The sequence below is a fragment of the Lynx canadensis genome, chromosome D4 (assembly GCF_007474595.2).
Source record: "Lynx canadensis isolate LIC74 chromosome D4, mLynCan4.pri.v2, whole genome shotgun sequence".
Lineage (NCBI taxonomy): Eukaryota > Metazoa > Chordata > Mammalia > Carnivora > Felidae > Lynx > Lynx canadensis.
Genome location: NC_044315.2, coordinates 69,585,419 through 69,601,436, shown reverse-complemented (window position 1 = coordinate 69,601,436; position 16,018 = coordinate 69,585,419). Strand labels below are relative to the sequence as shown.

The window sequence follows — 16,018 nt, the reverse complement described above, 5'->3', positions numbered from 1 at the left end:
CGGCAGATTCCGCCACCGAAGCTTCTCAGTACGGTGCTTCGAAGTCAGACGTCAAATCGGGGACCGAAAATAGTAGTGTGGGCGGGAGGGCAGAGGGACAGAGGCGGAGGGGAGGCACAGCTCCCCACCCTACCTTGCCGGGGCTACGGAGAAGGCCGGCCACGCCTCCGCCTCCTCGTGACGTCACTCCCGCGCCGCTGTTGGTGTGTCCCGTCTGCTTCGCACGCTCTTTGCAGTCTTACGGGTTGTCCTTTCGACCCCTCTCCAGCCACTCCTCCCGGGGGTCCAGCGGCCCGGGGGCCCAATTCGCGTCCCGAAAGCTGGAGAGCCGCGGACGCAGAGGGGCGTGTGTGCAGCCCCGGGCGGGCTCCGGAAGGGCAGGCTACGCGTGGCTGAGGAGGCGAGGGCAGAGCACCGCTGTTTGCGGAGCCTCGCAGCGCGGCGCAGGTGAGCATTCGAACGACTCACTCCGGGGCATGGGCGGGCACGGAACCTGGCGTGTCCTCAAGGGATGTCCTGATGAAGAGGACCCCCGAGCGTGCGAACTCTCCCTGCTGCAGGAAACCCGGGAGTGGAGTGTGGCGTGATAACCTTTGCCTTTAAATTCTCTTTTTGGAGACTTGCCATCAGCGCTATCCGGGGTCTGCGGCAAGCGGCATGCTGGGGAAGACGTGTTGCTCCCGGTCGGCACATTGACCAGCCTCCGGATTCCTTGCAGGAGGGGACAATATCGCTGAACAATTAATGCACCAAATAAAGCGAATCAATTAATGTGCGACTGTTAGTGAATTGGATTTGTGTTGCGCGCTGCTTCTGGCATCTTTTTTCGTGGAGGTGCCCCCTGTGCGTCTCGACCTAATGTGGTATAATATGTGGTCCTCTCTCTCTTTAAACTGTGACCTCTTTGTAGGCAGTGACAGAGTCCTCTCTTGTCTTCAGATCCTAGCACTTACCAAGAGCTTAGTAGGTGTTTGTGTAGGCCACACACCGGGTCATGGGATTAATTAGATATTGTGCAAAGAATTGAAACTGTATTGACAGCAACAGAGCTAACCAGTGAATAGTTTAATATGAAATATGAGCAAAAACGAGGGAAAGACCGTTTTCATCTTGGGGGACAGAGAGAACAGAAATGCCATGTCCTCAAGCAGGAGGAACTCACTTGAATAGGATAATAGCAGTACTTCGATTTACAGGTTGTATTTGATGTGCTTGTGAGACATCTTGGTGATAATATCAGAAGGTTGAAAATGTGGGTTCGTTGTTCACTTTGGGGACGGTCAGGGCTAGACATTTAGATCTAGTCAGCACATTAGTGAGCTGCCTGGTACTTGTAGTCATGGGCACGATAATTAGCCAAGAGGCGAAAGACTGGAGGAGTTGCCAGAAATTTCATAGAGGATACAGGATTGATCTGTGGTATGAAGAGATCTTTAGCACACTTAAGGACTGGGAAAGGTTTCATCATTCTTTTTTTTTTTTTTTTCCACGTTTATTTATTTTTGGGACAGAGAAAGACAGAGCATGAACGGGGGAGGGGCAGAGAGAGAGGGAGACACAGAATCGGAAACAGGCTCCAGGCCATCAGCCCAGAGCCCGACGCGGGGCTCGAACTCACGGACCGCAAGATCGTGACCTGGCTGAAGTCGGACGCCCAACCGACTGCGCCACCCAGGCGCCCCTGGAAAGGTTTCATCATTGAGGAGCTGGATATTGCAGATGTAAAAGAAAGGGTACTAATAAGTTGAGGTCCCAGGGAAGTGTGGAGGCTGCTACTTCCCTAGCCTTGAAAAGGAGTAGGGGATGCTTCTGAGAAGATAAGGGAATAGGATGATAGGTGTGAAAAGTTAAAGAAGTTTTTTGAGCTTAGAAGGGTTGGGTTGGTGCGAGGTAAATTAATAGCTCACCTTTGTCGGTGATTTTGGAAGCTCTGTGACTTGAGAACTCCAGTTGTTTGCTATGTTTGTCACGCAGGGTCCAATCAGGAAAGTAGAAACCACACAATATTTCAACTGAATTTAGCATGAAGAATTGGTTAAGTAGCTATTTGAGGAATAAGAAGCAAAAGAAAGCAGTGAGGTAACATAAAATGTGAACTGATGAAAGAAGCTGTAACACTTAGCTTAGGGCTTAGGTTCAAAACAAGGGAAGATGGAGTTATCATGACCTAATCTTGGAGGAGAGGCATCGTAAAACTGGACTCTGACTTCAGGTGTTGATGACTCTGAAATTCAGAAGAGTCCTGTGTTCTGGATTTCAGTGTCTGGAGAGAGACTGCCGGGTTAGTGCTAGTGTCGTTTGGAGTGGGGCTGATGAGGTTGGTGCTGGGAGTGGCAGGGACTGGGACCAAAGGGCCCCTCAAGGATGGAGGCCCATTGCTGGGACGACGGTGACTGGTGTAGCAAGATAACAGGAAAAAGTCTTCAGCTCTTTCCGTCTCGGTCCTCCATATTCTTATCCCGGGGTCTCTTGACCCCAGGGATATACAGGTTTTTGGTTAATAGAGTCCAAGTTCACAGGAGGCATAGGAAGACATTTGATGATCTGATAATAGCGACAGTAACAGCATGATTATTAGATAAACTAGCATCAAAGACACACTGGAGACTACATTGGACCCCTTTGCCCATCTGTTCTCTTTTCTTCCTTCTCTATCACTCGCTTACTCCTCTGTAGCCAGGCATTCTCTCATCTCACATCTAGCCATCCTTTCAGATCTGTGTCAGTGGTCATCTGTATGATGTTTAAAGATAAAGATATGATGTTTAAAGATAATTTTTAAATTTCTTGAAAAACCAAGCTTTCTATCTAGAATTAGATCTAAATTAAAAGCCTACATGATATAATATCAGTTCAAATAATTTCCAGAAGCTCTTGAATATAAATGTCAACAAAGCTTACAAAACCATTGTTGGCTTTGATTTTCTTCCTCACTCCCACCATGTGATGTATGGTCTTGCCTTCCTCTTAAGCCACATTACGTGTTGTACTTTCGTATTACGCTTACCATTATGTGCTGTAGTAGTATGAAGATGAACTCGTCTTTATTCTTGCATTGTCGTGTGTATGAAATGCAAGATGAGAGAATTCATCTTGGATTAAGGTGATAATAAAATTAAGGTGATAATAAGGCCATTGTGGTCTGTATGTTGCCACCCCTAACATAAATTAGGGACTTCCAGTTATAAACTGTATAAACTTTAAAGGTATCTGAATATAAATATCCAATATGTTAAAATTCATTTGTTTTTTTCTCTTAGCTAATGTTATATATTTAAGCAGGTCTGATTTTGCCAGACCAAAGTAGGTTTCCTATTTATCGTTCTTTTTTCACCTTTTCTATTGCACTGATAAAAACCAGGCCAGGAAAGCCAAATTATGTGAAGTAGTTATATCAAGTCACCAAGCTCCTCAGTATTTATTGGTCATTGTGAGTGCCGTAATATTGTAGTGTCTTTTTTTCCTCTCTGAGAACAGTATATACTTTTATTTAAAGATATCAGTATTTATTTTTTAAATGAACATGGAAAACTAGTTTACAAAGAAATTCACCTGGTAATATTAAAGCCATTTTATTCTAGATTTTATTCAACTGATAGGATATATATACTGATTTTTATATGATTTTATTTTATTATTTTTTAAATGTTTATTTATTTTGAGACAGAGAGAGAGTGTGCAACGGGGGGAGAGGCAGGGAGAGAGGGAGAGAATCCCAAGCAGGTTCCACGCTGTCATCACAGAACCTGACGTAGGGCTTAATCTATGAGCTTTGAGATCATGATTGGACGCTCAACAAACTGAGCCACCCAGACACCCCTGATTTTATAAATCAGTCAGGTTATAAAGATACTCAAATATGCAAAAATAAGATGTTTTCTTATTTATTTTGATCTTTTCAACTTTCCTGAGGAATAACTGATGTTAAATCTTTTTGAAGAAAAATTTTAAAGTTGAGGATCTTGCCTCTCCCAAAGGTTAAAAACATAAAGTAGATTTCAGAACCTCCATTTGTAGACCATAGGTAAACAAAATGAGTTGGTGAGGTTGTGACCACAACCCTCTGTGGGTTCGGATTAGGTCTTTTTCTTTTTTTCTTGGTTATTCTAACTACCATGTCCCTGCCCCTATATCATTTTGCTTAATTTGAGTGTCATTTGTCACTATTAAGCAATTCCTTTCTCTCAGAGTAATAATTCTTCATCAAGAGATATTTGTACTTTCAGGAATTGCTTCATCATGAGAAATCTAAAATTACTTCGGACCCTGGAGTTCAGGGATATTCAGGCTCCAGGGAAACCTCAGTGCTTTTCTCTCCGAACTGAACAGAGGACAGTGCTCATTGGCTCAGACCATGGACTGATAGAAATAGACCCTGTCACAAGAGAAGTAAGTTACTTTTTCCAAACTTACTTCCCCCATAATCCTTATTTTAAATCTTACTGAATTTGTATCCTCCTAAATGAATATTCCCATTGCCTTATATTGATGTCATATTAGATATTACTTGAATAGTAACCTGCCTTTAACTCTACTTGTGTTTCAAATGTAAGTTGGCAAAACTCTGACGTTATATTTTGTGTGGGTGCTCTACTTTTTACCCCTTCTATCATGTAAATACTGTTTATAACAGTGGATCACAACTGGGAATGCAAATGAAAATTGCAAATTTAAAAGCTCTTTGAGTTGATTCTGATATCTTCCTTTATATTTTGCTACTTATGTATTTTAGGTAATTACATTCTTAGTTCTTTTTCCCTATACTATAGAAATTTTAGAAAACCATAGTTACTAGCTTTATATTTTATTGGGCATTTTTTGAGACCAGGCTTCTTGCTTTTGTTTAGTAAGCAAAAAGTCCCATAAACTACCTTTTTTTTTTTTTCGTTTTATTTTTAAGCAGTCCCTATCCCCAGCATGGGGCTTGAATCTACAACCCCGAGATTTAAGAGTCACGTGTTCCACTGACTGAGCCAGCCAGGCATCCCCGCGAACTATTTTTTTGGTTGTTAAAGATTGTAGGGTTGTAATATTTCTCAAATGAAGGTTTGGATTTTAATCCAGAAAAAAATTTTTTGAAAACTTTTATATTAGAAAAGAAGCATCAAAAAGTCATTTATTTTTGGAAATGTTATGAATTGGTCTTGAAAGTCTATTGGCCTGACTTGCTAATGTGTTTGTTTTGGTGAAAGGTGAAAAATGAAATTTCTTTAGTGGCGGAAGGCTTTCTTCCAGAGGACGGAAGTGGCTGCATTGTTGGCATTCAGGACTTGCTGGATCAGGAGTCTGTGTGTGTGGCCACAGCCTCCGGAGATGTCATACTCTGCAATCTCAGCACATGCCAGGTAAGTGGAAGGGTCCAGTGAGGAGGAAATCTCCAGCAGCCTCAAGCCACGTGTTTTGTGTAGAAGTTGAAAAAAATCAGGAGCCATAATACTTAAGCATTTTGCAAATGAGAGTCTTTGCATTATGTATTTCTTGACAAAAAGTTGTTGGCCTGGCTGTAGCTGTACTGTAGCTATATGTTAGCTGTATTTCTAAAGCTCACTTTTGTCTACTGATGGCAGCTGGAATGTGTGGGGAGTGTGGCCAGTGGCATCTCCATCATGAGTTGGAGTCCTGACCAAGAACTGGTGCTTCTTGCTACAGGTAAGCTTGTCCCTGGTCTCTCGCTCTGACTTTTATAAAACGGGACGCATAATACCTTAAAGGCTTAAGTTTTGGGGTACTTATTCAGAAAATTTCTTTGAACAGTGATAGCATCGTTATAATCTAGAGGGAATTTGTTCTTTTTGACTTAAATTTCACCTCTTAGTATATTGTTTTAAAAAATTATTTCTTATAACTGTTTCAATTTTTGGAAATGAGAAACAGTCCTAAAACTTGGAAAAACTCTGAGGTCCACAGTAAAATTGTCAGCAATATTTAATCTATTACAAGAGCAAGAATTGTTATTAAACAGATTCTAAAGACTGCTCTTCTAGCTCTTTCAGGACCTCTTCATAAGCTCTTGAAAACTACTTTTTTTCCCCTTTGAGTCTGTTCATTCCAGATGAGCTTCTGTAAATTGGCACCCCTGATGAGGTATGTATTTGAAGAGATAACCTTGGTGAAGTGTGAAGTTAGTGGAGGAGGGCTGGTGGACTTTCATGTTAGCTTTCATGAACAGTTGAGAATAAGCACCAGGTAACTTACCTAGGCAGGCAGAGCTGTTTTGTTGTTTTTTTCCTTCAAATGAGAGTCCACATATTTTGAGCGAATTGTGCCTTTCCTGTTCTCACTCTAAACTCCTCCACTCCAGCCCTGTAGCTTCCAGTGCTGTAGATACTTATGAAATAGCACATTTGTTATGTGAAAACAAAATCATTCTTGTTTGTGCCCACCCAAGGTCAACAGACTCTAATTATGATGACAAAAGACTTTGAGCCCATCATGGAACAGAAGATCCATCAGGATGATTTTGGTGAAAGTGAGTATAGCTTTCTTTTGAAACATTTTGTGGCCTGAAGTTCCTCTCAAGTTTGATCATTTTCAGAAACCCAAAGAACTATGAAAGGTGAAGCTTCATACATCAGTGTCTGGTAGCCCAGGTCCTTTAGCCCTTTCCAGACCATACAAGGCATTCCTCCGGTGTTTGCGGCTCTGAGAGTTCAGGTTGCCAGTAACCTGGGGAATAGAAATCTGCTTAATGTCACCTGCATAGTTGTTACCCAAACCTCAGGGCAGGCTTAGGCTGGGGCTTCAGTGAAAGGAACTGTGCTTCCAAAAATAAAGCGAGCATTTCTGGGGTACAGTTTTGGGGCAAAAACAAGAGAGGTGGGATAGAAGGCCGATTTCTTTGTTCCTACTGATTGGACCCGAATCTCCATTTTCATGGGAACCATCAGATTGTTTTCTTCCTAAGATGTAGCTGATGTGTGGGAGTATTGAAAGGGGAGAAGAGAGGAGATGTTTATTGAGTATAGGAAGTTCTGGCCATCACAAAGGCACCAGGTAGATGGCCCAGTTGAGGAAAGGGATGGGGGAGAAGGGATTTTAACTTTTACTGATTACTGACCTCATGCCTTCTTGTTCTCCCAACTCTGAGAAGTGATTTAGAAAGTTGCTACTCATTTATTTATTCAAAAATAATTTATTCAGAGATGATTTTTGGGTAGGTACTGTGAACATAACAGTGTGTTTGGTGGTGTGGATAATTCAGATTTTCCTTTAAGGAGTCCCATAATAACATGTGTAGGTATTAGGGTAGCGTGAGGGGAAGGGAGCAATGGAGAGGGAGGACTTGAGAAAGCTGGCTTGAGCTGAGTCTTGGCTAAATTGGTGTGGGGTGGGTGACAGTTGAGGGTAGGGGTGTGGTGTAAGCAAGGAAATTCATCCATTGCCAGGTATGGATGCTTCATAGACACGACATGGCTTACTCAGGCAGCCGTGAGTACTGTTGTATTGCTGCTGGCAGGACATGAGTGTGAATTGAAATAAACAGGATAGATTTTGATTAAATTTGGACAGGTTTTGATGATGCCAGATTTATTGGTTGATTGGTAGAGAGGGAAGAGACTGGAGACAGGGTGATCAGATAGGGGTAGTAAAAGAAACAGGTAAGAGATAAGGAAGGTGAATGTGGGGCTGAAAGGTGGAATGAATTCAGGAAAAATTTGATTTTCAGGGAGGACGGGGATACGTTTTTAGAATTATCTGAGAAATGTTTTTGGAATACGTATACATGATTCTCCTCCTGTCTTCGCCAATTAGAAATAGTAGTTAGAATGTGAAATAAACGGGTTTGGGTATGTAAGGTGAGGAAGAAAGAGTTTAATGGGGCTCCAGTCAGAAGCTCAGGTGATGGGAATAAAGATGCCAGTAACTGAGAGGGAAGGTAGGGAAATGCTGACTTGTAAGCGGTAGATGGTGAGTTCTGTTCTGGATTTATTTAAGGGCCATGTGGGATCACCATGTGGAGTAGGCAAATATAAGGGGTTGAAGCTCAGGAGAGGTCAGAGATGTGGATTGGGAGTCAGTGGCATGTAGGGAATCTTTACAGTCTTGGGAGGAGATAAACTTAGGAGCAGGTGTGGTGCTAGAAGAGTCTAGGATCTAGGGTGGGACTCCTGGGCATCCTTTTTGAGGACAGCCACAGAGGGAGTAACCAGCACACCTTTGGATGACAAAGTGCACTGGGCCTGGCTAATCCCACTGACTTTTTCAGAAGAAACTTAGTAATAGAGTGTAAGTCAAGGGAGAGGGGGTCCAAGTCAGGGTCGTAGGTCTTAGACATATATTTGTCTCATCACTCTGTGATTGTGGTGAATGGATATTTTCCCTGTAACCCAGGGGTTGACAAACTTGTTCTGTGAAGGGCGGGATAGCAGTTATTTTCAGCTTTGCAGGCCACATGGCCTCTGTTGTAGTTACTCACCTCTGCTGTTTTAGCGTGAAAGCAGTTACAGACAATACATAAAAGAATGGGCATGGCTGTGCTTCAATAAAAATTTATTTGTAAATGTAGATACAGGCTGTAGTTTACTGATCCCTGCTCTTACCCCATCACTTATTGTCTGATCCCATTGGAAAAGTTCTCTTGCTTCATTCGTTGGTCCTTTACATCTCTGGAAACTTTCAGATAGAAGCACAGGGGTGTGCACCAGGGTAAGCGTTGCTGTTCATAGACAGATGCAAGGTGTGCTATTGTAGTACTCCCATGTACCCATGCAGAGCACACAGGAAATGGTCATGCTGACCTGTAATATATAGAAATTACGAGGGGGAGGGGAAGGAAAAAAAAAAAAAAAGAGGTTAGAGAGGGAGGGAGCCAAACCATAAGAGACTCTTAAAAACTGAGAACAAACAGGGTTGATGGGGGGTGGGAGGGACGGGAGGGTGGGTGATGAGTATTGAGGAGGGCACCTGTTGGGATGAGCACTGGGTGTTGTGTGGAAACCAATTTGACAATAAATTTCATATTAAAAAAAAAAAATTACGAACAGCTCTGCTTCGTCAGAATCAATGGCAGGAGGGAAGTATTGGGTCCTGGATCTGTCTGATGCTTTCAGAGACACGTCAGTAGTACCTGTTGCAGGCGAATGCCTGATCCTGCCTACTGGAACAGAGGGTTGCATTATTTCAGCACCTGACTGCATACTTTATGCAAGAGAAACATTGTGATTTAGAGAGAACCTTAGGCTGGAAGGTGGACAGTCTGTGTTCTAATTTTGGCTTCTGCCAAATTTAGAGGGTCTCATTTTCTATCTATGTGAGGAGTGAATTCCTTAATCTACAGTCCCCACCACCACTGACACGAAGGTTGGATACATTTAGTTGACCAAATAATTATAATCAGAATTTTATTCCTAGCTCTTGTGTTGAGTTTAATGTTCTTATCCATGGATGTATCTCATAAATTCTTCATGTTTCATTCTTGTGAAGTGGGAATTGTTGACTGTCCTTGAGGGAATTTAGAATATATAAGATGACAGTGAAGTGCTTTCCAAAATAAGACCATTTCAGATTCTTCAAAAATCACTGCTGTGTATGATATGGAACATTGGTTTTCAAATATTGAGTGCTAGTCAGTTTATTGAGAGGTCTCAGAGGACCCAAGTAATTGCCAGTGACCTACTTAATGAAGAATAGCAGTGGAACTGTTTTTATTTCATTTCATGTAGCTTATTGATTGTCTTGCATGTTCTCTATCAATTGCTCTCTAGGCAAGTTTATCACTGTGGGATGGGGCAGGAAGGAGACGCAGTTCCATGGATCAGAAGGTCGGCAAGCGGCCTTTCAGGTGCAAATGGTAAGATTGGTCTGATGGAAACAACCTTGACTGGAACAAATACAAGTTTTGCCAACTACCGGGAGCTCTTAGGTGTCCTGTTAGAGGCTGATAATGGATAGAGCTCTTCTGCTTTAGTAAAACTGAAACTTTAGAGCCCTCGGAATGAGTCATTCTAGAAAGACCCCTTTTCCTTTCTTATTGCCAAGTTGCTTTGTATTTTTTTTTCAGTGTAAGAATAAGTATAACTAATACTCAGTTTAAAAAATATATCATCACAGATAGAATTGAAGTATTTTGTGTATCCCTCCCAGATACTCTCCCTTTCCTCCCCAGAAAGAGCTGCTATCCTGCATTCACTGTAGATCATTTTTATGTATGTTTTTATATTTTTCCTACATACATAAATTAGGTACTTTTTCTGATTTTTCCCTTTGGATGAAACTCTGTTTTCCTTTTCTTTGAATACATTTTTTTCCTTTTTTCTGAATACATTTTGAAGGTAGAACTATCAGAGTTACTGATAATGGATTAAATGTGGAATGAGAAGAAAGAATGATCCCAAGATTTGGGCTGAGCAAATAGAAAAGCATATTACTTGTGTCCATGTAGACATTTCCATGAGCTCCGTGGGACAGGTGGATCAATAATGCACCGCTTGTCATTTACATTTTCCATCTTTACTGATTGCTGGCTACAATCTGTGTGACTCCTATTTCATCTCAGCCTTTCACTAGGGGAAGGGTTTGTGTTCTTTGCCAATTGAGAATATGTCTTGTTAGGCTGCCTTGTGTATTCCCCGCTGTGCGGAGTGTGGTGCTCGTGCTGTTCCGCTGCCCCCTGTCACGGGAGTGTGATAATGAATGCTCAGGTGATCTTTTGTCCCCCAGCCTGCAGATTTGGCCTCTGTCTTCAAGACTTCAAGACCTTCAGGACTGGGATATAAGTGGTGCTAGAGCCCTTTCTTGCTCCTGTACTGCGGAACACAGAACTCTTCCATGTTTGCATCATTGCTGCTGGCTTTATTGCCTCTGATTTTTCTCTTCCTACCTTCCTCTCATCTTTTTAACTTGTCTCTGCACTGTTGTAAAGCTTATACAGTAATCAGATAACCAGAACTCTACCCCTTTACATTTAGATAAACAGAACATCTATTTCCTTACCGTAGTTACCCAGTAGATTCCTCAGCTCATTATGTTTAATATCAGATCTGCAGCTCTTTTCCTCTGTTGCTGTGCTTGGAGGCCACTTTTTTTATGTGTGAAGATGGATTTTGTTTTGGTTTCTTGGTTTCTTGATGATTTCTGGGTCTGAGAAGCCTTCTAGAAGAGTACCTGAGGATTCTATGAAGATGGTTTTCTAGATAGCTTAAATGTCATGTAAAAGATTTAATTTTAATAGTCTGGGGCTGGGGCGCCTGGGTGGCTCAGTTGGTTAAGCGTCCGACTTCAGCTCAGGTCACGATCTCGTGGTCCGCGAGTTCGAGCCCCGCGTCAGGCTCTGGGCTGATGGCTTAGAGCCTGGAGCCTGCTTCCGATTCTGTGTCTCCCTCTCTCTCTGCCCCTCCCCCGTTCATGCTGTGTCTCTCTCTGTCTCAAAAATAAATAAACGTTAAAAAAAAGAATTTTTTTTAAAAAATAGTCTGGGGCTTGTTTGATTTGGGGCCATTTAAGTCCCCCAGTAACATTTGTGTTTCTTCCTCTCTTTAGTACGAGTTGGCTTTGCCCTGGGATGACCATAGACCACAAGTGACCTGGCGTGGTGACGGCCAGTTTTTTGCTGTGAGTGTTGTTTGCCCAGAGACAGGTATGGAAATAAATTGCAGTTAAAGAAAATATTTTTTATTTTATTATTAAGTTCAAGAAGGTTTTCTTCTTAGGCTTTTTAAAATTATACATACGAGGTGCTGCTTTAGATTTTAAGTGAATTTAGAGCTAAGAACTAAAAGAATTCTTTGAGGTCATCTGCTCCAGCCTCCTACTTGTGGGTACAAATTCTTAACAAGATTAATCTAATTAGCTTCGTAAAACCATGGCAGTTTTTATTAATAAGATGTTGGAACAGTTCTGACTTGACAACATTTTAAGTGTGTCTGTTTCTTTATTTTAACTCTGCCTGCCACCCAGGAGCCCGGAAAGTGAGGGTATGGAACCGAGAGTTTGCTTTACAGTCCACCAGTGAGCCTGTGGCAGGACTGGGACCAGCTCTGGCTTGGAAGTGAGTGCGAGAAGAAACCTTGTAACTTCTTCCTCAGCGAATATTTTGGAACTGGGGTAGGGGTGGTGATACCTGTTGGGTACAGGTGTTTATATAACACAAAAGGATATTAACTTTTACTCATTTGGCTGTAGGCCCATATCTCTCTCTTTGTAGTTTTTCTGAAGTCTGAATTCAATTTGAATAGTAGATTCACAGCTTCTTCACAGATGTCATTCCAAGATATACACATTTTACAGCTTATAGGGAGCTTCTGTATGAAATCCTTGTGTATAACAGAAAGTGGTGCTTAGAAGGGAAGTCACAGTCTGCAAAGCTCTCAGGGGCAGTGGAGCTTTGGTGAAAATTAGGGAAAGGGCTTTTTTCTCAGCACAAGCCGCAAGCTCTTAGGCTAGAGGGTTCTGTTTGCTGAGGAACATGCAGGCTGGATCTGGGCCCGGTAAACTTCTTGCTTAGTGTCTGCAACTGCCCTGGTCAAAGACAGAAGTGTCTCCTCTGTCTCAGTAGCATCTGTTATATGCCAAACCCCTAGGTCTATGAGTTTCAGACATCTTTTTCCCACCTGTATTTGAGTGACAATTGGATGACAGAGCAAAGAGAGAAAGGTATTGAAGTTAAAGCTATAGAGACAAATACGAACAGGATGAGGTGACTGGGATGTTTTAAGTAGGCTGAGAAGTCTTAAATACCTGTCTGAACATGGCATAGTTGCTGAAGTCATAGATAGAAGGAGAAATACATTATGTTTTTATGGGATGTAATAATTAGAATAGAATAGTTTAAATAATGTATTGGTTTTTTAAAAAGTCACACTGGTGCAGTCTAAATCCGTAGTCTTGGGGGACAGATGGAGCCTTTGAGCAAATCACGAAGAGGCACTCTATCCCCTGGGCAGGTGGAGTACGTCACTAATGTGAACTGCTTGCCAAGAGTCACGTGGGCTTTAAACCTTCCTTGGGTAGAGGTTTTTTGTTGGAAAAATCGTTTCTCTGACTTTCATCTTGTTCTTAGCAGTTGACTGCACTTTTGGACATTCTAACACTCAGTGTTTGCGTTAAGGCCCTCAGGTAGTTTGATTGCATCCACACAAGAGAAACCCAGTCAGCAGGATATCGTGTTTTTTGAGAAAAACGGCCTTCTTCATGGACATTTTACACTTCCTTTCCTCAAAGATGAGGTTAAGGTAAGTGCCTGAGTTGTTTCACCATCAAGTTTAGGGGACTTTCCTCAGCTGTAGAGGTTTCTGTCTGATGTGGGTGTATAAAACAGAAGCTCCAGAGTAGATAGTAATAAAAATAGTGGCTTCTTATAACTGCATTTTTTGTTTTGAAGGATGTTTTGTAAAGAAATGGCAGTCTTTCTTACTCTAGTTAAAACATAGATAGAAATAGAAATCCTAATTCGTATTGTTTATTTGGACAAAAACATAATGCTTCCAATGATAGATACTTTTCATTGATAACATTTAAACCTTAAGCCACTTGTGTACCATTAGGATTTTTACTGAAGCAGAAACACTGAATGGTGATCTTTAATTATGTAAACATAAAAATGATTTAAAATTATGTTACATTTATGGGGCACCTGGGTGGCTCAGTTAAGCGTCTGACTTCAGCTCAGGTCATGATCTTGTGATTTGTGAGTTTGAGCACCCCCCTCCCCCCCAATCAGGCTCTGTGCTGACAGCTCAGAACCTGGAGTCTGCTTCATATTCTGTCTCCCTCTCTCTCTGCCCCTTGCCTGCTCATGCTGTCTCTTTGTCAAAAATAAATAAATGTTAAAAAAATAAATACAATTATGTTACATTTAAATTAAGAACATAAGCTAAAGGTTGAGAGAGGAGTTTAATGAACTCCCATGTCCTTACTTTCAACAGATAATAGCATTTTGCAGAGCTGTTTTCATCCAATCACCCCTTTCTAGCCTAAACACACACACACACACACACACACACACACACACACACACACACACACGCATGCACGCACTCACTCACACACACACACATTTTTGTTTCCTGGGGTTTTAATTTTAGAAATTTTATTTTTAATATCCATTTCTAACAGGTAAGAAAATACTTTTCTTTGTATAGCCAGAGATCCATGATCACACCTTACAAAATTAGTAATAATTCATTAGTAGTACCTAATACCTAGTCCATATTCAAATTTCCCTGATTGTCTAAGACTGTTGACTTGCATTTGGTTGTTAAGTCTCTCTCTCTGTCTCTCTCTCTCTCTCTCTCTTTTTGGTTGTTAAGTCTCTTAAATTTTTAACCACAGTGCATTTTTTTTAAAGTCCCCTGCATATAATGATCTATTACATAGGTTTGTAGGTTCTGTAGGTTCATACTGATTTTGTATGTTCATACTGATTCTGTAGGTTTATAATTTATTGCTAGGGATCAGCTCAAGTGTTTGGTTTGTGAGAGCAGGGAATTTAGCTCTCGTAAAGATTATGAAATATGTACATAGTTAAAGGCCAGTGACATGTCTTTTTTCCCTACTAGGTAAACGGCCTGTTCTGGAATGCAGATTCCACTGTGCTTGCAGTTTGGCTGGAGGACCTTCAGAGGGAAGAAAATTGCGCTCTAAAAACCTATGGTAAGACAGCACTAGTATCTCAGCTTTATGCCACATGAAATGTAATTGAAAGTAGGCTGTGGAGTTGCCTTTACCCCTTCTACTTAGTCCTGTAGTGGAATCAGAGATAACTGAGGGGGTAGGTGGAGATGAGGGAGTGGTTTGGTTTTGATTATTTATGAATTTTAGTCAGGTATCAGTCAGGGTTCTCTGTAGACATTAGACTCGGGGGACAGGCTAGCAGGTTGGAAATACAAGAGTTGATGTTGCAGTCTTGAGTCCCAAATCTGTAAGGACAGGCATGTAGTCTGGAAACTCGGGCAGGTTCTGTGTTACAGTCTGGAGGAAGAATTCCTTCTCTGGGAAACCTCAGTGTTTGCTCTTAACGCCATAAACTCTTAAGGCCATAACTCTTTGCATGAGAGCTACCCACGAAATAATCTTTTGTTTTTAAAGTCAGTTGATTTTAAAGCATGATCACATCTACAAAATACTTTCCAGCAACATCCAGGCTAGTGTTTGATCAAATGGCTAGACAGCATAGCCTAGCCAAGTTGACATGTAAAATTAACCATCACAAGTCATTGCTTTCTCTGCATGGATGGTGTTATGCAGGAAGTTAAAGTGCTAGCCAAAGGAAAACTGTAGCAGCGAAAGACAAATGGCATTAGATACAAGTAAGAGTCGTCTGTATGCCTTTTTAACTGTAGATCACATTGTAAATATGTATTTTTCGGTGTGTGTGTAATACGTGAAAACATTAGAAAGTAAAGATGAGAAGAAACAAAAGTTATTCCATAATTCTTTTGCTCAGTAATGAGCACTGTTAAAATTTTCTTGTGTTCCATATTTTATGTGCGTGTATCGGTATGGCTGTGATCTCATTTTTGTTAAGTATATAGGCACGATACGTGTAGTTTTATAACTTGTTTTTACTAAGTCACAAACACATTTCCATTTCACATACCCATCAGCATAATTTTAAATTGCTGTATGGTATTTGTGCCACACCTTATTAAATCTCATGCTATTAGGCGTTGAAAGTTTTGTAATTTTTTCATATCAACAGCAATGCACCGAATTGTTTTGTTCATAAAGCATTTCACTTATTTTTTAAGTGGCTTCCAAACTTTTTAATCAACAGAACTTTTTCTTTAACTGGAATATTATTTAAAAGCTCATTTATTCATTCATTCATGACACAAACCTCAATGCTGGCTGCTCCGTTAGAAAAAAATTACTATCCAGGCCTCATCTCAGAGTTGGAGTCAGTGTGTTAGAATGGGGACCAGGGGCGCCTGGGTGGCTCAGTCGGTTAAGCGTCCGACTTCGGCTCAGGTCATGATCTCATGGTCCATGAGTTTGAGCCCTGCGTTGGGCTCTGTGCTGACAACTCAGAGCCCGGAGCCTGTTTCAGATTCTGTGTCTCCCTCTCTCTCTGACCCTCCCC

The 16,018-nt window shown here is 41.4% G+C and overlaps 1 protein-coding gene across 2 annotated transcripts in view; it reads left to right on the top strand.

Annotated features, from left to right (window-relative positions):
• Nucleotides 1-7: 7 nt before the first annotated feature.
• The window catches only part of ELP1 (elongator complex protein 1), a 57,738-nt gene continuing 41,727 nt past the window's right edge, over nt 8-16,018 (top strand). Inside the window, exons 1-10 of one of the 2 annotated variants that reach the window (XM_030293393.2) lie at nt 8-447; nt 4,227-4,389; nt 5,193-5,345; nt 5,568-5,649; nt 6,389-6,469; nt 9,705-9,790; nt 11,479-11,575; nt 11,896-11,986; nt 13,046-13,169; nt 14,496-14,589. In XM_030293393.2, coding sequence (XP_030149253.1) covers nt 4,240-4,389; nt 5,193-5,345; nt 5,568-5,649; nt 6,389-6,469; nt 9,705-9,790; nt 11,479-11,575; nt 11,896-11,986; nt 13,046-13,169; nt 14,496-14,589 — 958 coding nt within the window. In that variant the 5' untranslated portion in view covers nt 8-447; nt 4,227-4,239. The remainder of the gene's footprint in view (nt 448-4,226; nt 4,390-5,192; nt 5,346-5,567; nt 5,650-6,388; nt 6,470-9,704; nt 9,791-11,478; nt 11,576-11,895; nt 11,987-13,045; nt 13,170-14,495; nt 14,590-16,018) is intronic. The other variant, XM_032595571.1, reaches the window with a different exon arrangement.